Genomic DNA, 20,830 nt, shown 5'->3' with positions numbered 1-20,830 from the left:
TCATTGAATTTCAGTCTCTTCAGTGTCGATCTACTATACGATCGTTTTAGAGACTTCTGGCAGCCAAATTGTGATATTAAAAAATCTTAAAGTGACAGTGTATTTAAAAAATTTCTACAATTTGGGGAATTTTTTATTTAGTTTTATGGACATGGACCAAGGCTCTGTGTTTTTGTACAAATGCTTGTTATGCCTAGAGGTACAAATTGTTTTGTCTATGCAATTAGGTGCTGCATGTATAGCTAGAACACTTCAATTTAAAGATTAATTGTTGCCCTCTGAGCCCAATGTCCCTCAGGATGATGCTGTTCAGGCACTGCCACAGCTTTCTCCTCAAACGTCCCAAGTCTCTATGGCGTCACATACAGTGCCCTGCAGTTCCTCTCAGCCTCCTGGAGGAGTTTATTTGCCTGCAGATTTTGCTGCACAGGTATCTTCTGTGGTATCTGTGGCATTATCTGCTTTTCCTATGCTGGGAAAATGCAAGAGGAAAATTAGACATTCAGATAGAAAGGTTTCTGTTCCACCTACGACTACGCAGTTTGCCGTCCCTCATAAGTCTGATGAGTAGGATACGTCAGTAGCCTCTGAGGGTGAAATCTCAGATTCGGACAGTATTATTCCTTCATCTGATACTGAAGAAGTAAACTTCAGATTTAACCTTGAACACCTTTGTGTACTGTTAAAGGAGGTATTGGCTACTTTGGACGACTCTGATACTTCTGTCGTTGTCAACCCTAAGAAGTCTAGTAAACTTAATAAATACTATGATGTTTTTTCCTCTGTGGAAGTTTTTCCTGTCCCAGACCATGTGATGGAGATTATTTCACAGGAATTGGAGAAGCCAGGGATTTCTTTCTCCCCGTCTCTCGTATTTTTAAAAAAGATGTTTCCTGTTGCTGACTCCATTAAAGATTCTTGGCGCACAGTGCCTAAAGTAGAAGGGGCTATTTCTACTCTGGCTAAGAGAACTACGATCCCTATAGAGGTCATCTACTTAACTGCAAAGGGCTTCAATGCACTTATATATATGTCTATATATGTATACATATGTATTTATGTGTATATATGTCTGTAAATACATATATACACATATAAATACATATGTACACATATATAAACATATCTACTGTATATACATACATATACATCTTGAGACATGTATATTTATGTTTCTCAGGGTTAAAGCCTTTTGCCTGCTTATGCGACTTCATATCTTTGAGCCATTATAACTTTTGTGTGCAATATTGTTTTTTAATCATTTTTATTAGCTAATGTTATTACGAGTATAACTGTACTGTGTGTAATGTATTTTTGATGTGTTTTGTGCAACTTTTTAGTTTTGCGAAACAGTTAACTAGAGTTCTGAAGTTTTGGTAATCATTCTAGCGCACAAACTTATCCTATCTCCAGGCCCCCCAACAGGCCAGGTTTTTGGGATTACCATGGGTGAGAGCAGGTAAAATAACCATGGTCACTAATCAGCTGGTTATTTCACCTGTGCTTCAGTTTAGATATCCTCAAAATGTGGCCTCTTAGGGAGGCCTGAGCACAGGTTTGAAAACCAGTGTTCTAGCATAAATCACAATTGAGCTCAAGCGATCGTGTTTACTTTCAACTCGTAATACCAGTGGTAAGCCCAATGAGCACAAACACCCGCGATATACCCCTTATTGCTCATGTGCAAACGTTTGCGCTCCACGCGTAATCTGGTTCTTAATCTCCACTTAGTTGGGTGAGTATTAAAGGGACAATTTTTTTTAAATTGATTAATTTAAAAAACAACAACAAAAACAATACTTTTTCCTGAATAAAACAACATTTTCTTTTTGTGCATGTGAAGGTGTGTCCCTATCCCTTAATAGTTCTATTTGAGTTGTCTTGCTTGAGTGATCACTCCATTCTTAGGAATCAGTTGAGTACAAACACGCATTTCCTGAAAAATCAATTTAAACAGTGTTGTTAATATGTATATTGATCCTAATGGCATTTTCTTTATAATTAATAATATGATTAAAAAATATAAATTCATATTTGAAAGAGGATGATGTAGAATGAGCTTTGAATGCCCCACTTCTCCCAAATAAAAACCTTCTAATGATAGATTTATTTTCTTTATGTTTTTTTTTAGGGAGTAAATATACCAGGACTTGGAACATTTACCTTGTCCAGACATAAAATAGATGTTGGTAACAATAAATTCATTCTAGTACAGAGGCCAATTTTTCTACTGTCTGAAAAGTTTGCGCAGATTCATGGACTGAAATACAACAAGAGCTTTACAACCAGTAAGTGATTTGATTTTTTTTAGGTTGTCCTAGTTTAGTCCTAAATAATCTGATTCGTATTCAAGTAAAACATCAATAGCAAATTTACTGTAAAATGAGATAGAAACATCAAAATTAAAATGTGCAAGGGGTCATTTCAATATTAAATAGATGCATTTCTTTCATGTAATTAGCAAGAGTCCATGAGCTAGTGACGTATGGGATATACATTCCTACCAGGAGGGGCAAAGTTTCCCAAACCTCAAAATGCCTATAAATACACCCCTCACCACACCCACAAATCAGTTTTACAAACTTTGCCTCCCATGGAGGTGGTGAAGTAAGTTTGTGCTAGATTCTTCGTTGATATGCGCTTCGCAGCAGGCTGGAGCCCAGTTTTCCTCTCAGTGTGCAGTGAATGTCAGAGGGATGTGAAGAGAGTATTGCCTATTTGAATTCAATGATCTCCTTCTACGGGGTCTATTTCATAGGTTCTCTGTTATCGGTCGTAGAGATTCATCTCTTACCTCCCTTTTCAGATCGACGATATACTCTTATATATACCATTACCTCTACTGATTCTCGTTTCAGTACTGGTTTTGCTTTCTACTACATGTAGATGAGTGTCCTGGGGTAAGTAAATCTTATTTTTGTGACACTCTAAGCTATGGTTGGGCACTTTTATATAAAGTTCTAAATATATGTGTTTAAACATTTATTTGCCTTGATTCAGGATGTTCAACATTCCTTATTTCAGACAGTCAGTTTCATTATTTGGGATAATGCATTTGAAATAATCAATTTTTCTTACCTTAAAATTTGACTTTTTTTCCTGTGGGCTGTTAGGCTCGCGGGGGCTGAAAATGCTTCATTTTATTGCGTCATTCTTGGCGCAGACTTTTTTGGCGCAAAAATTTTCTTTGTCATTTCCGGCGTCATACTTGTGGCCGGAAGTTGCGTAATTTTTTTGATGTTTTTTGCGCCAAAAATGTCGGCGTTAGGGTAATAAATTGTTTGGTTCACAATTGGATTCTATTATTTCAACTGTTACTGGGGGGAAAGGAACTTTTTTACCACAGGATAAAAAATCTAAAGGTAAATTTAGGTCTGCTAATCGTTTTCGTTCCTTTCGTCACAATAAGGAACAAAAGCCTGATCCTTCCCCTACAGGAGCGGTATCAGTTTGGAAACCATCTCCAGTCTGGAATAAATCCAAGCCTTTTAGAAAGCCAAAGCCAGCTCCCAAGTCCACATGAAGGTGCGGCCCTCATTCCAGCCCAGCTGGTAGGGGGCAGATTACGATTTTTCAAAGAAATTTGGATCAATTCGATTCACAATCTTTGGATCCAGAACATTGTTTCACAAGGGTACATAATAGGCTTCAAGATAAGGCCTCCTGCAAGAAGATTTTTTCTTTCCCGTGTCCCAATAAATCCAGTGAAGGCTCAAGCATTTCTGAAATGTGTTTCAGATCTAGAGTTGGCTGGAGTAATTATGCCAGTTCCAGTTCTGGAACAGGGGCTGGGGTTTTACTCAAATCTCTTCATTGTACCAAAGAAGGAGAATTCCTTCAGGCCAGTTTTGGATTTAAAAATATTGAATCGTTATGTAAGGATACCAACATTCAAAATGGTAACTATAAGGACTATTCTGCCTTTTGTTCAGCAAGGGCATTATATGTCCACAATAGATTTACAAGATGCATATCTGCATATTCCGATTCATCCAGATCACTATCAGTTTCTGAGATTCTCTTTCCTAGACAAGCATTACCAGTTTGTGGCTCTGCCGTTTGGCCTAGCAACAGCTCCAAGGATTTTTACAAAGGTTCTCGGTGCCCTTCTATCTGTAATCAGAGAACAGGGTATTGTGGTATTTCCTTATTTGGACGATATCTTGGTACTTGCTCAGTCTTCACATTTAGCAGAATCTCATACGAATTGACTTCATTTCATCTTCATTTCATATCATTTCTTCAAGAACATGGTTGGAGGATCAATTTACCAAAGAGTTCGTTGATTCCTCAGACAAGGGTAACCTTTTTAGGTTTCCAGATAGATTCAGTGTCCATGACTTTGTCTCTGACGGACAAGAGACGTCTGAAATTGGTTTCAGCTTGTCGAAACCTTCAGTCTCAATCATTCCCTTCGGTAGCCTTATGCATGGAAATTCTAGGTCTTATGACTGCTGCATCGGACGCGATCCCCTTTGCTCGTTTTCACATGCGACCTCTTCAGCTCTGTATGCTGAACCAGTGGTGCAGGGATTATACAAAGATATCTCAATTAATATCTTTAAAACCGATTGTACAACACTCTCTGACGTGGTGGACAGACCACCATCGTTTAGTTCAGGGGGCTTCTTTTGTTCTTCCGACCTGGACTGTGATCTCAACAGATGCAAGTCTGACAGGTTGGGGAGCTGTTTGGGGGTCTCTGACAGCACAAGGGGTTTGGGAATCTCAGGAGGCGAGATTACCAATCAACATTTTGGAACTCCGTGCAATTTTCAGAGCTCTTCAGTCGTGGCCTCTTCTAAAGAGAGAGTCGTTCATTTGTTTTCAGACGGACAATGTCACAACCGTGGCATATGTCAATCATCAAGGAGGGACTCACAGTCCTCTGGCTATGAAAGAAGTATCTCGGATACTGGTATGGGCGGAATCCAGCTCCTGTCTAATTTCTGCGGTTCATATCCCAGGTATAGACAATTGGGAAGCGGATTATCTCAGTCGCCAAACGTTACATCCGGGCGAATGGTCTCTTCACCCAGAGGTATTTCTTCAGATTGTTCAAATGTGGGGACTTCCAGAAATAGATCTGATGGCTTCTCATCTAAACAAGAAGCTTCCCAGGTATCTGTCCAGATCCAGGGATCCTCAGGCGGAAGCAGTGGATGCATTGTCACTTCCTTGGAAGTATCATCCTGCCTATATCTTTCCGCCTCTAGTTCTTCTTCCAAGAGTGATTTCCAAGATTCTAAAGGAGCATTCGTTGTGTTCTGCTGGTGGCTCCAGCATGGCCTCACAGGTTTTGGTATGCGGATCTTGTCCAGATGGCTACTTGCCAACCGTGGACTCTTCCGTTAAGACCAGACCTTCTATCGCAAGGTCCTTTTTTCCATCAGGATCTCAAATCCTTAAATTTGAAGGTATGGAGATTGAACGCTTGATTCTCAGTCATAGAGGTTTCTCTGACTCCGTAATTAATACTATGTTACAGGCTCGTAAATCTGTATCTAGGAAGATATATTATCGAGTCTGGAAGACTTACATTTCTTGGTGTTCTTCTCATCATTTTTCTTGGCATTCTTTTAGAATTCCTAGAATTTTACAGTTTCTTCAGGATGGTTTGGATAAAGGTTTGTCTGCAAGTTCCTTGAAGGGACAAATCTCTGCTCTTTCTGTTCTTTTTCACAGAAAGATTGCTAGTCTTCCTGATATTCATTGTTTTGTACAGGCTTTGGTTCGTATAAAACCTGTTATTAAGTCAATTTTCTCCTCCTTGGAGTTTGAATTTGGTTCTGGGGGCTCTTCAAGCTCCTCCGTTTGAACCTATGCATTCGCTGGATATTAAATTACTTTCTTGGAAAGTTTTGTTTCTTTTGGCCATCTCTTCTGCTAGAAGAGTTTCTGAATTATCTGCTCTTTCTTGTGAGTCTCCTTTTCTGATTTTTCATCAGGATAAGGCGGCGTTGCGAACTTCATTTAAATTTTTACCTAAGTTTGTGAATTCTAACAACATTAGTAGAGAAATTGTGGTTCCTTCATTGTGTCCTAATCCTAAGAATTCTAAGGAAAGATCGTTGCATTCTTTGGATGTAGTTAGAGCTTTAAAATATTATGTTGATGCTACTAAAGATTTCAGAAAGACCTCTAGTCTATTTGTTATCTTTTCTGGTTCCAGGAAAGGTCAGAAGGCCTCTGCCATTTCCTTGGCATCTTGGTTAAAGTCTTTGATTCATCATGCTTATGTTGAGTCGGGTAGATCTCCGCCTCAAAGGATTACAGCTCATTCGACTAGGTCAGTCTCTACTTCCTGGGCATTTAAGAATGAAGCTTCGGTTGATCAGATTTGCAAAGCAGCAACTTGGTCTTCTTTGCATACTTTTACTAAATTCTACCATTTTGATGTGTTTTCTTCTTCTGAAGCAGTTTTTGGTAGAAAAGTACTTCAGGCAGCTGTTTCAGTTTGATTCTTCTGCTTATATTTTCAGTTTTTTTCATTATTTGATTTAAACTTTGTTTTGGGTGTGGATTATTTTTCAGCGGAATTGGCTGTCTTTATTTTATCCCTCCCTCTCTAGTGACTCTTGCGTGGAAGATCCACATCTTGGGTATTCATTATCCCATACGTCACTAGCTCATGGACTCTTGCTAATTACATGAAAGAAAACATAATTTATGTAAGAACTTACCTGATAAATTCATTTCTTTCATATTAGCAAGAGTCCATGAGGCCCACCCTTTTTTTGTGGTGGTTATGATTTTTTTTGTATAAAGCACAATTATTCCAATTCCTTATTTTTTATGCTTTCGCACTTTTTTCTTATCACCCCACTTCTTGGCTATTTGTTAAACTGATTTGTGGGTGTGGTGAGGGGTGTATTTATAGGCATTTTGAGGTTTGGGAAACTTTGCCCCTCCTGGTAGGAATGTATATCCCATACGTCACTAGCTCATGGACTCTTGCTAATATGAAAGAAATGAATTTATCAGGTAAGTTCTTACATAAATTATGTTTTTTTGCAATATACTTCCACTAACAAAAATGCTGCTATTAAAAGTTATTACTATTTTTCAGCATCATACACGCATATGCTGTGAGGGCTCGTGCACTAGTTTTCTATCTCAGACACCTGGCGGGGGGGTGTATTGTGCCTGTAAAGACTTAATCTGTGTCATGCAAGCCATTGCTGACTCTCTGAGATGGTGTAGTGTTTCAATACTGGTGCACGGGCCTCATGGCATATGTGTGTATGCCAGTGAAAAATTATAACTTTTACTACAAGCATTTTTTGGCTACTGGAAGTATATTGCAAAAAATGCTTCTTTTTAAAACTGAAATGCACGCATGCACATTTCAATTTTGACCTTTCTATCCCTTTAAGCAAAGAATACATTTGAACCCTGGTGAATATTTAAATAATGTAATTTAATTTTTAGTCTACAGAAAAGGAAAAAAATAAGTTTTTTTTACTTTTATTAAGTAAGACTTTGTAAAGAGGATATGTTGTATGTCTGCTATTTAATCCATAATTATTTATGTTTCAAACATCTTCGAAGGGGAACATATTCCTTACATCTATTTTTTCAGTGGGACAATCATCTTGAGAGAACAAGAAGTCTTTGTCAGACTACTAATAATGTGTATATATACAACATACCCTGTAAGGATTTTTCAGGCCATAATAGCGTGGGTCTCGCCGTGAGTGGCATTACTGCACTATTATGACCTCCCTTCCTGAGAATAGAGCGGTCTTGCCTCCAGCGAGAACAAAAGCTTATCCCCATTCAAAGACCAGCAACGTTATAATAATATGTGCCAGGTTTAACAGAGGCAAGCCACATCTTTATTAATGCTGTAATTAAAATTGCAACATTTGTTATTTCACAATAGCTCAGATCCATTAAAACTAATTTGTGAGGATAAAATCTCTCTGGAAAACAACTCACCACAAGATTGCAACTTGAAAATTGTACAATTCAAAGAGATTTTTATCTTCTATATTGTAATCGTTCACCTTTTGGCACATTGAATGAGTTGCACTGTGAAGGATATGAGCACCGCAAAAACACCTTAAAAGCGTTACAGAACAATTAATTAAAATGAAAATAAATAAATAAATAAAAATCCATAAATTAAACAGTCTGAAATGGCAGAACAATGTGAAATAAAATGTCAGCTTTGCAATGGTAAGACTCAAAAGAGAAACAATATACTTCACAAGGGGAACAGAGTCTTCTGCATGATTGCCATTAATATAGGTTAAAAATCCTGACTACGCCAATGGCCAGCTCCTTGCTTGTGTCTCATTGACTTCTTTCTAATAACAAAATGCATGCAAATATTTAACATTCACATTAACTGTATTTCACGTGTCCACTTTGCAAGAGGTTTTCATCATGCTGTTGGTTTTCCTCTTGTGCCTGCTGCTCTCTTAAAGGGACATTAAACACTAAAAACATTTTATAAGCATAGTTGTTCCCCACCTCCCTCTAGTCATGAGAGCCGCCATGTTGAAATCTAGCTTTTACTGCATTCTAGTGCTGATATGTTTGCTCATGTGCAGTAACTCTCCTTTAGATACCTATACTGTAACCTAGGTTCCAAGATGGTACCCATAAATAGAGGGAGGTACATGAAATGTAGTTAGTGTTAATGTCCTTTTTAAAAGCCATTATTTTATTATAACCTCTTACTGGTGTGAGTTGGTGTCACTTGTATGTTCACACTGGCTGTAGCCATCTTGCAACTTAGATATTCTTGAACTCTGTGACAGAGGCAGTGCACATTCAAATGTCAGTGGCATTGCTGCCTTTAAAGTTGTCCTGTGCACTTCAGGTTAGTGTGCATGATACAGAGTAGAAGCTTTACATGTTTGCATTGGCCACATTGGTGAGTAGTAACCATTCAGTTGATTTATGCTAGGATATGATGATTTATGTTGACAAAGTCTATGTGAATAAGGACTGTTGAGATGTGGATACTTTATCTTGTATTGTTTTGCATAATCCCCTCAATAAAAAAGGGAAAAAAAAGGTACCAGTTAGTTGAAGTTGTGTTCAGCATGCACACAATTAATGGCTTTGTAGAAATTTCAGTAGTTTGATTATTAATACATTTAATGCAATCAATGATAAACACTAGAATGATCATATTTATTTTGTGCACAGGTTGCATAGTTTAAAAGTACAATTTGAGCGATATTTCTAACTTTTATTAAACAAAATACTATCGGCTAGATTACGAGTTTTGCGGTAAGAGCTGCTCGGTGCTAACTTGCAAGTTATTGCCACCGCTCACCTCCCTACAGCGCTGCTATTACAGGTTTACAAAAACCCGGCGTTAGCAGGCAAGAAGTGAGCGTTGATCAAAATTGAGCTTCATACCGTACTCCAATACCAGCGCTGCGGTGAGCTGGTTTTACATGCTCGTGCACGATTTCCCCATAGACATCAATGGGGAGAGTCGGCTGAAAAAAAGCCTAACACCTGCAATAAAGGAGCTTAAAGCTCCGTAACGCAACCCCATTGATTCCTATGGGGAAACAAAAGTTATGTTTACACCTATCACCCTAACATAAACCCGAGTCTAAATACCCCTAATCTGCTGCCCCCGACATCGTCGACACCTACATTACACTTATTAACCCCTAATCTGCCGCCCCGACACCGTCACCACCTACCTGCACTTATTTACTCCTAATCTGCGCCCCCAATGTCCCCGCCACCTACATTAAAGTTATTAACCCCTAGTCTGCCGCCCCCGCCACCGCCGCCACATACATTATACTTATTAACCCCTAATCTGCTACCCCCGACATCGCCGCTACCTACAGTAAACTTATTAACCCCTAATCTGCCACCCCCAACGTCGCTGCCACTATACTAAAGTTATAAACCCCTAAACCAAACCCTAACCCTAACACCCCCTATTACTATCATTAACTAAATAATTCCTATTTAAAACTAAATACTTACCTGTAAAATAAACCCTAAGCTAGCTACAATATAACTAATAGTTACATTGTAGCTAGCTTAGGTTTTATTTTTATTTCACAGGCAAGTTTGTATTTATTTTAACTGGGTAGACTAGTTATTAAATAGTTATTAACTATTTACTAACTACCTAGCTAAAATAAATACAAATTTACCTGTAAAATAAAACCAAACCTGTCTTACACTAACACCTAACCTTACACTACAATTAAATAAATTACATTAATTAAATACAATTAACTAAATTACAAAAAAAACAAACACTAAATTACACAAAATTAAAAAAAAAATGATCAAATGTTTAAACTAATTAACCTAATCTAATAGCCCAATCAAAATAAAAAAGCCCCCCAAAATAAAAAAAAACCCCTAGCCTACAATAAACTACCAATAGCCCTTAAAAGGGCCTTTTGTGGGGCATTGCTCCAAAGAAATCAGCTCTTTTACCTTTAAAAAAAAAAAAAAATACAAACAACCCCCCAACAGTAAAACCCACCACCCACACAACCAAACCACCCAAATAAAATCCTAACTAAAAAACCTAAGCTCCCCGCTTCCCTGAAAAGGGCATTTGGATAGGCATTGCCCTTAAAATGGCATTTAGCTCTTTTTCGGTGCCCAAAACCCCTAATCTAAAAATAAAACCCACCAAATAAACCCTTTAAAAAACCTAACACTAACCCCCGAAGATCCACTTACAGTTTTCGAAGACCCGACATCCATCCTCAATGAAGCGGCAGAAGTCCTCAGCGAAGCCGGCAGAAGTTTTCATCTAAGCGGGCAGAAGTCTTCATCCAATCCGGCAGAAGTCTTCATCCAGATAGCATCTTCTATCTTCATCTGTTGCGGAGCGGCTCCATCTTCAAGACATCTGGCGCGGAGCATCCTCTTCTTTCCACGGCGACTGAAGAATGAAGGTTCCTTTAAGTGATGTCATCCAAGATTCTATCAGCCAATCGGAATTCAAGGGACGCCATCTTGGATGACGTCACTTAAAGGAACCATTTATTCTTCAGCCGCCGTGGAAAGAAGAGGATGCTCCGCGCCGGATGTCTTGAAGATGGAGCCGCTCCATGCCGGATGGATGAAGATAGAAGATGCCGTCTGGATGAAGACTTCGGCCCGCTTGGATAGAGACTTCTGCCGGCTTCACTGAGGACTTCTGCCGCTTCATCGAGGATGGATGTCGGGTCTTCAAAAACTGTAAGTGGATCTTCGGGGGTTAGTGTTAGGTATATTTAAGGGTTTATTGGGTGGGTTTTATTTTTAGATTAGGGGTTTTGAGCACCGAAAAAGAGCTAAATGCCCTTTTAAGGGCAATGCCCATCCAAATGCCCTTTTCAGGGCAATGGGGAGCTTAGGTTTTTTAGTTAGGATTTTATTTGGGGGGTTGGTTGTGTGGCTGGTGGGTTTTACTGTTGGGGGTTGTTTGTATTTTTATTTACAGGTAAAAGAGCTGATTTCTTTGGGGCAATGCCCCGCAAAAGGCCCTTTTAAGGGCTATTGATAGTTTAGTTTAAGCTAGGTTTTTTTTTTTATTTCGGGGGGGCTTTTTTATTTTGATAGGGCTATTAGATTAGGTGTAATAAGTTTAAATATCTGATAATTTATTTTTTATTTTGTGTAATTTAGTGTTTGTTTTTTTGTAATTTAGTTAATTGGATTTAATTAATGTCATTTATTTAATTGTAGTGTAAGGTTAGGTGTTAGTGTAACTCAGGTTAGGTTTTATTTTACAGGTAAATTTGTATTTATTTTAGCTAGGTAGCTACTAAATAGTTAATAACTATTTACTAACTAGTCTACCTAGTTAAAATAAATATAAACTTAGCAGTAAAATAAAAATAGAACCTAAGATAGATACAATGTAACTATTAGTTATATTGTAGCTAGCTTAGGGTTTATTTTACAGGTAAGTATTTAGTTTTAAATAGGAATTATTTAGTTAATGATAGGAATTTCTTATTAGATTTATTTTAATTATATTAAAGTAGGGGGTGTTAGGGTTAGACTTTAGGTTTAGGGGTTAATAACTTTAGTATAGTGGCAGCGATTTTGTGGGCAGCAGATTAGGGGTTAATAACAGTAATGTAGGCTGCGGCGATGTTAGGGACAGCAGATTAGGGGTTAATAATATTTAACTAGTGTTTACGATACGGGAGTGCGGCGATTTAGGGGTTAATATGTTTATTTTAGTGGCAGCGATGTCCAGAGCGGCAGATTAGGGGTTAATAATTTTATTTGAGTGTTTGAGATGCGGGAGGGCCTCGGTTTAGGGGTTAATAGGTAGTTTATGGGTGTTAGTGTACTTTTTAGCACTTTAGTTATGAGTTTTATGTTACGGTGTTGTAGCATAAAACTCATAACTACTGACTTTCAGTTTACGGTATGAATCTTGACGGTATTGGCTGTACCGCTCACTTTTTGGCCTCCCAGGCAAACTCGTTATACCGGTGCAAAGGAAGTCCCATTGAAAAAGGACTTTTGGAAAGCTGCGGTAGTTACGTTGCGTTCTGGCCAAAAATGTGTGCGGTGCAGCTAAACCTGCAAGACTCGTAATACCAGCGGTAGTGAAAAATAGCCTTAACGCTGCTTTTTCACTCATACCGCAAAACTCGTAATCTAGCCGTATGTATTTTATTAATATGTGAGTCAAGCATGTGTAAGAACTGTAATATTGAAAAAAAAGTTGTGTAAACAGGCATGAAATAACCCAAGACAAACAGGATTAATTTAGAGACTGTCCTGGAGTCATTTGATGATTATCAAACTACTTTAGAAGTCATTTGCACCTCATCAGACATCATCAGGCTTGTAAAGTCATCAGCTAAGGTAAAACATTCTGGGTGATCAGAATGATTAGCAGATTACCTTACTGATTACTTCACAAGCATGAACAGCCAGTGAATTACTCTAGAGTCATCTCATTTAAATATTTTGGCCTGTGGGAATACTGCAGTATGGCTTCTGATGACGAGTCTGGATTTATCGATTACTTCAGAGTGACTCCAGGAAGATCATCCATTTTGAGTAGGGACTTCACAAAACATGTAAATTGTTTTTCTGCATAAAGTCAAATGCACTTCTAACGGGAATTCTGACGACTGGAGACGATTGATTTATTCATGCTCTCAAATCGCTTGTTCCTTTTTTAAAAACTATTTCACTACTTTTTTTTTTCCAGGTGATATTCCAGTTGTTCCACTAAATTTCATGGCACTCTCCTTCGGCTGTCCCTTTAACAGAGACACAATTGAAGGATGCGTGAAAGAGACACTAAATGTTTTCTCCCGCTCCGTAGCTACTAAACAAAATGTGGAATTTAATTTCAAGGGCATAGGAATGCTTGTTACAAGAGACCTTAAAGTAAAAATGAGGTTTTATAAAGATTTTATTAATTCCTTGGATGGAACAGGAAACCTGGTGAAGTCTCTCTCAAATGTAAGTATATTAATGTCTATTGACAGTATTGTATATGAAGTTATACTTTATAGAGGGTTGTAATAAAAATGACTACAATAATTCTATAATAGCTGTACTGGGTCATTATATTTTTAATAAATGGCCCAGAGGCAGAACTTTTCTCCACTCTCTGCGATGAGATTTTTTTAGTGAAACATTTTCTGCAGATCATTTTGAAATAAAATTTTAAACTAGGCAGTTAAACTAAAGCACCAGTTTAATATTGCAATGTATTGATTAATTGGAGAATAAAGACATTTTCAAAGTTTTATAATACAGTGCAGCAGTTGAAAATTGCATTGCAAATTAGCTGAAAGAAAAATTTTGTTAAGTTTTTAAAATATCTCGTAAACAAAATCCAGTCTACCCAGTCAGCCATTCAACAATAAATGCACTGCTGCTTTGCAGTGCTGCTCAGTATTTTACTGTTCTATTCAAAGAGCACTTTGCTCTGGATGCATTGTGTTAAAGGGCCATGATACCCAAATGTTGAAATACTTGAAAGTGATGCAGCATAGCTTTAAAAAGCTGACTAGAAAATATCATCTGAACACCTCTATGTAAAAAAGAAAGATATTTTACCTCAAAATGTCCTAATTATTCAAACCCCATTCAAACCCCATTGTAAAGGACTTTAAGCAACAAACCAGTATGCCTGTCCCGGGACAGCCAAGGGAGTGAGCTTCGTGCATGTTATTTCCCTATTTAGTTTAAGGACGTTTACTATGAAATCTCATGAGATCACAGTTAAAGAGTTCATGACCTCAGTACTGCTGATGCTGATTGGCTGCTGTTCATTTCTTCTTATTTTTTTTTTTAAAGGGTTTTTTATTGAGGTAATAACAATTACAATAATATATTCATGTACGACAAACATAGATAGTGACATATCACTGATTATTACAATATTTAGGTATCTGAACAGTAGAAATAAATATTATTGATGTTTTGGTGCATGTTAGAGTTAGGACCTTATTTTAACAAGTATAATTTCCTCCATCAACACAAGGGGACACTCATGATCCCTGATAATTTGAGTATTATAGAGGGGGAAATCTGATGACACAGATGGCCACTCATGGACCATTGATATGTTAAACATTGCCACTTTTAAGCAACAAATAGTAATATATGGAAATAGTCATGGTTGGGGAGAATAGATAACAATATCCACGCACAACATAGTAATAACTCTCTTATCAGGACATAACCTTTCTATTTAAAACTAGTGTGAAAACGGAGGGTTCTTCAAAATGTGTCAACTAATGAGAGAGTGGGGGAGAGAGACGTGATGGGTTATCCAGTCACAATATATGATTGAACAAATTATATGACTTATTAGAAAGTGAAACCAGGAGCACTGGACGTGTACAGCGGTTTTCAATAAAAATTTTAAGGCGAACTGTAGTGGATATAATGGCTTGGTCAACCAGGGTAACCCTCAACATTCTGAGCAATTATCCACCTGGATGGTTGTTAAATTGGTTACAACTAAGTAAAGATTCCATAAAAGTTTATGAGGGTTAAAAGCATGTAACATTAATGTAGAAGATCTGCCTTTTCATATAAGGGAGTATAATCATGGAGAGGTAAACATGGAGTACACGTTTAAGAAGTTAAACAAGGCAGCCTAAGTGGATTATGGCAAGGTAATATTAAGAAAACAGCTGCTATTAAATAATTTACACCTATGAAAATATATACGTTAACTGTTAGACTTAGTGTGCACAAACATCATACTATTAGCAGAGAAACACATGCTGCATGAACACAACAGAGCCATAAAAATGAATCAAGAAAATAAATGAGCACATTACATTCCACATTTGACTAACAGATTAACTAAGTGCCTAAAGAGTCCAAAGTTAAGACATGTAATGCTGCTTGTTCTCCATAGCTCCATGCAGACCCCTAGCACTGACGCATCTCTTACAGCTATAGTATAGTAGAGATATGTAAATATAGCCCTTTCCTAGATTTACATATAGACATCAGTGCAATGATATACCTTTAGCGTTAAACTTCAATTCTCCATTAGTCCCCTGTGGTCAGGGTCGCCTCTGCAAAGTGGGTCTCTGCGTACACCTCTTCTCTATTCACATAGTCCCCCACATGAGGCTTGCAAACCCATTCCGTGCATACGCGGTTATGCACATTAAGGTACAATCTCTATATACTATGCAGAGCATAAAGCTGCACATTGATAACGGTAGCTAGGGGTATCACAGCAAGTATGAACACTATCCCTTGTAAACCAATGAAGTAACAACAGCAGAGTTAAAGGACTTATTTACAGTATAAGACTAAAACATGACCCATACTATATGTGGGGCCCAAAGTAAACTGTAGGTAGGTTTCTAGCAGAGTGCTAATCATAGTTCTTAGTATAGAGCGTTCGGGTCCTCTTAGTGATCTCAAGTTTAACTATGGCAGAGCCTATATCCTCACACTCTATTAAAGTTCATCACCCTCAGCAGAGTAGTACACCATTAGATTACAGGTATTATGTCGCTAAGCAGGTTTATGGATCTATACCTGGATTGTCCACTGAATAATCTGCCATGCGACAACGGCTTAGGGATAAATTCAGCCTACACCAGTTCTATACTGCTGGCAACGGCTTCTGTAAAAAAGATGCAGCACCTCCCCGGACAAATCTGTCTCCCCTGATGCAGACCCACAGGTCCCAGTTGGATCCTCTGGAGGAGTGCTGTAGGGCTGGAGAAGTGTACTTGCAGGTCTCAGATCACAAGCGCTAAAAACGGGTACCTTTGTGACGGAGGTCAGCAAAATCATCCGTGGGTCTAGGCTGTTGTTTACACTCTGCTGCTGTGCTGGCAGCATAGTACCTTTTGCAGTATTCTCCCCCTTGTGTTCAGCGCCATCTATCAATGTGGCTCTCCTCTCCAGGCTGGCCAAGTGCTCCTTCAGTTCGCCGAGCGGCTTATACAAAGTGGTTAGGTCACTATTTGGATAGCTTTCACAATGGAGTGAAGGTTGTGAGCGTGTGGTAGTTAAAGTCACAAAAGCTGTTTGGAGCGGGTACATGATAGATTCGGCATGTAGTTCATGTGAAGCTTGTGGCTCTCCTTTAGCCCTTGCACATATATCTTTTAGAGAGGCATATTCCTCGTCGATAATTGCGCACAGCTTATTGTAGTGAGAATCCAGCATGGCTGTGACTTCCTGAAGGATCCGTTTAGAGTCCAGCACCATATTGAAGGGATAATGTGTTAGTAGAAGTTGGATGATCTTCTTGGCCACTGATAAAAGGCAGATTATCTGTGATTCCCTTGGAGGAACCGATATTGCTACCATTCAAGGTGCTGCCCAGAGACACCTCATTTCTTATTTTTATTTTTTACCTGTAGCTAAGCAGCAGCTGAATTATAACTTTTTACACAGAACTTACTTTGCTGAGCTGAGGAAATTGTGAGGTAAAATAGCTTCCTTTTTTACATAGAGATGCTCAGGTGATATTTTCCTGTCAGCTTTTTACAGTTATACTTACTATTAAGGAAAACTTGCACAGTGCAGCCAGAGCTCAGTGCTGTTTGAATAGAACAACCTGATACAGAGTAGCGCAGCAAAGCAAAAGAGCCAACAGTTCCTGCATGTGTCCCATTCTTCTGCAGACATGCTGCATTTTCTGCGATTAAATCTCAGATCACAGCATGTTCTGCCTTGGGGATAAATGGTACCTTTATAAAAATACAACTATTTATAGCGAAGAAACTGATTACCCAGTAACCCAGATAAATAAATATACTACAGGCGCAAGATAGCATATGGTTTAATTAATTATGTGTAACCAGTATCATTCAACTCCAAATAAAGGCCATACAGTTTGTTTAACCTTTATATTGGACCTGCAAGACATGTTTAAATACACTGGGATTACAATTTTACTATTAATGCTGTTCTAAAGACCAAATAATAGACAACTATTTTATTCCTCCATACAAATAATTGAAACTGTTAGAAACTTTGATATACTTAAGTAATATTTAAAACCTTTGTCAACCTTAAATCTGCATTCTCCATGGAAATATTACAAAACTAATTAACCCCCTTTGCACTGTATAGTTTTAAAGAACATGTAGGTTCCATTTGGACACCTGCATTAATCTGCCTCCTTCTGTTTAATATCCTCTCTCTTAGTGTACACAAGTCCCCACCACATTATCCCCTGAATCCTGCACCTCACACCAACCTTGTTAAGAAATTAACCAGAGTTAAAAAATCATGGGCTCAACCTCAGAAATATTACCCCCCCCCATATCTGCTAGCTACGTATAAGATTTAGCACACAGGCTGTTACTCATAATTGGTTAAAGGGACACTGAACCCAAATTTTTTCTTTTGTAATTCAGAAAGAGCATGCAATTTATAAGCAACTTTCTAATTTACTCCTATTATCAATTTTTCTTCGTTCTCTTGCTATCATTATTTGAAAAAGAAGGCATTTAAGCTTTTTTTTGGTTTCAGTACTCTGGACAGCACTTTTTTATTGGTGGATGAATTTATCCACCAATCAGCGAGGTCAACCCAGGTTGTTCACCAAAAATGGGCCGGCATCTAAACTTACATTCTTGCATTTCAAATAAAGATACCAAGAGAATGAAGAAAATTTGATAATAGGAGTAAATTAGAAAGTTGCTTAAAATTCCATTCTTAATCTGAATCACGAAAGAAAATTTTTGGGTGCAGTGTCCCTTTAATTACTTAAAGGGACAGTCTACACCAAAATGTTTCTTATTTAAAAAGATAGATAATCCCTTTATTACCCATTCCACATTTTTGCACAACCAACACAGTTATATTAACCCTTTAAGGACACAGCTTTCAGTTTGCTCAATTGTTTTATGACGGAAAAATTCCGTCATATGTCCTTAAGAGGTTAATATACTTTTTACCTCTGTGATTGCCTTGTATCTAAGCCTCTGCAGACAGCCTCCTTATCTAAGTGCCTTTGACAGACATGCAGTGTAGTCAATCAGTGAAGACTCCTAAATAACTTCACGGGAGTGAGCACAATGTTATCTATATGACATATGTGAACTAGCACAGTCTAACTGTGAAAAACTTTCAAAATGCTCTGAGCTAGGAGGCGGTTTTCAACTGTTTAGAAATCAGTTTGAGCCTAGCTAGGTTTAGCTTTTCAAAAAAACCACCAAGGGAACAAAGCAAATTTAATGATAAAAGTAAATAGGAAAGTTGTTTAAAATTGCATGCCCTATCTGAATCATGAAAGTTTAGTTTTGACTTTACTGTCCCTTTAACCATTTAGATATTGGATAACTATTATAAATTAACAGTCATTCAGTACCTAGGAGGATTACTAAAAGAATTGTGGCTGGAGGGTGCCATACATGGGCATAGAGCCGCAGGCTGATAACTGCACGATGGAACCTCCCATAAATCACATGGTTCTGGTCTTTCTGTGAGTCCCAGAGCTTACTGTGGTGCAGATCCAGTTACCACCCCATGCTAATATACTAAAGAAAAGGAATAAAGAGTGCAGTCCAATGTCTCATGAGCCCCTACTTTAAGAATATACAAAAAAACCTTTGCTACTCGGTGCTTTATTCACAACATTTGTATAATTATGATCTTTTTTGAATGTTCTGAATAAGAATTGATTTTTAAAGAGGTAGCAGGGGATTTTCTGTATTTTTTCAAGTGTCCTTCAGGATGGATAATCCCTGTTTGTTTTGGGGGGTGACTGCAAATGAGGAGTCGTGACTTCATGCACAACAGAAGAAAAAACAGAACATTGCTGGAGAAAAATCCCCATTAACCTTGTGAAATACATATAATTCAATGGTTGAAAATTGGTATCTAATTTACCATTCAGGTAATGAGTTACAATTACAAGCAATATTAATTATAGGAAAAAGCCTAATTTCTAACCATTTCTCTACTACTGGAAATTTCCAGCCTTGTGTAGAGTGAGTATATTCTTAAAACATGTCATCAGATATCCATTAAGCCATTTAAAGCGGTCTGATAATGGAGGAAAAGGCTAGCGCTGAATTTATCAGTAAATGGGCTACATCCTGCAAAATCATTTTTTGTTAATGTGTTTTTCAAATTGGTCTGATACAGTAGTAGCAAATGTTCTGCTCATTTAATATCTGTTAAAAATAATAAATTGCATATATTTAAGGTGCATTTAAAATACATTTGGAAATGATAGTATATGCATAAAATAATATTTCATATAGTTAGTGAATATAACTCATGTATTATATAGGGCAAAGGTTGTTGTGATAAACAAATTATTTAGTGGCACTGTGTGAATTTTCAAGTGTCTCAATGCTAAAAAGTACAAGAAATAGTGATCAAGAGTTAAACAGTATAAAGGAATTTCTTATATCACGGAAATCATAAGTAGACTACTTCTTTTTTATGTCTATTAAACAAGCTATATAACAATATGGTAGTTGACTAATAGTGGAAGATGTGAAACAACATGAACTGTATTATCATCAAATATGAAAATAAAATAAATGCAGATATTCTTGTAACTGCAAGTGAACCTAATACCACATGCTTTTCTCTCACCGACTTGTAGAACCATATTCATGACTGGAGGGTATATAGTATTGTGCCTTGTGTTCCTATAATCTTCTTTTAATGATAGTGTTAGTTCATTTTCTATCCATTTAAACTGGGCTCCAGTGTATGTATGCACTGATAAAGGGTCTTGGCTGACCAACATATTGATCCTTTTATACAAATGAGAGTTGGTCCTAGGATTATTTATGGGGCATCAACCACTCTACTGGTTACCTCCTCAAGCAGTGTGTATAATATATATATATATATATATATATATATATATATATATATATACAGGGCTCAAAATTCCACTAGCCCACTAGCCATTGGCGAGTGGAAATTTAACAGTGGCGAGTTAAAGTTAGTGAGTGAATGTCTGCAAATATTATCTAAAGGGATATTATACATCCATGAAAGGGCAAGGATATGTTATTCCTCTAAGGACCACATTAGTGCTTAGACTGTTACTTCTGAGAGGGTAAACAGGGGCAGAGAGAGATTGGAGAGTAAAAGTAGAGAAAAAGATAGCGTTAAGAAAGAGTGAAGAAAAAAAAGAGAAGTGAGGAGAGAGCGTGTAAAGAGAAGATATGGCCCGAGAGAGAAGGGAGGGGGTAAAAAGAGAAATTGGAAAGAGGAGGCAGTGGAGAAAGAAAGATGAGAGATGATAGTTATAAAACAATTTTTCTAGGTCTGCTATAACCTCACATTAATGTCAGCACTCTCTGCTTTCTCTCAGTTCAACAACTTCCTTTTCCTGTCCAGCTGTTGTCTTCCTCAGAGCCCTAGTTGATGTTGCTAACTGCTATGCACTTATTTT

General features: G+C 37.7%; 1 protein-coding gene across 1 annotated transcript in view; it reads left to right on the top strand.

Annotated features, from left to right (window-relative positions):
- The window catches only part of CCDC81 (coiled-coil domain containing 81), a 188,270-nt gene that overhangs the window by 16,916 nt on the left and 150,524 nt on the right, over positions 1 to 20,830 (top strand). Inside the window, exons 4-5 of the mRNA XM_053708642.1 lie at positions 2,132 to 2,288; positions 13,172 to 13,428. Coding sequence (XP_053564617.1) covers positions 2,132 to 2,288; positions 13,172 to 13,428 — 414 coding nt within the window. The remainder of the gene's footprint in view (positions 1 to 2,131; positions 2,289 to 13,171; positions 13,429 to 20,830) is intronic.

Source organism: Bombina bombina, chromosome 3 (assembly GCF_027579735.1).
Source record: "Bombina bombina isolate aBomBom1 chromosome 3, aBomBom1.pri, whole genome shotgun sequence".
In the NCBI taxonomy this organism is placed as follows: domain Eukaryota; kingdom Metazoa; phylum Chordata; class Amphibia; order Anura; family Bombinatoridae; genus Bombina; species Bombina bombina.
The sequence above is the reverse complement of the archived record's forward strand: the minus strand, read 5'-3'. Positions and strand labels throughout refer to the sequence as shown.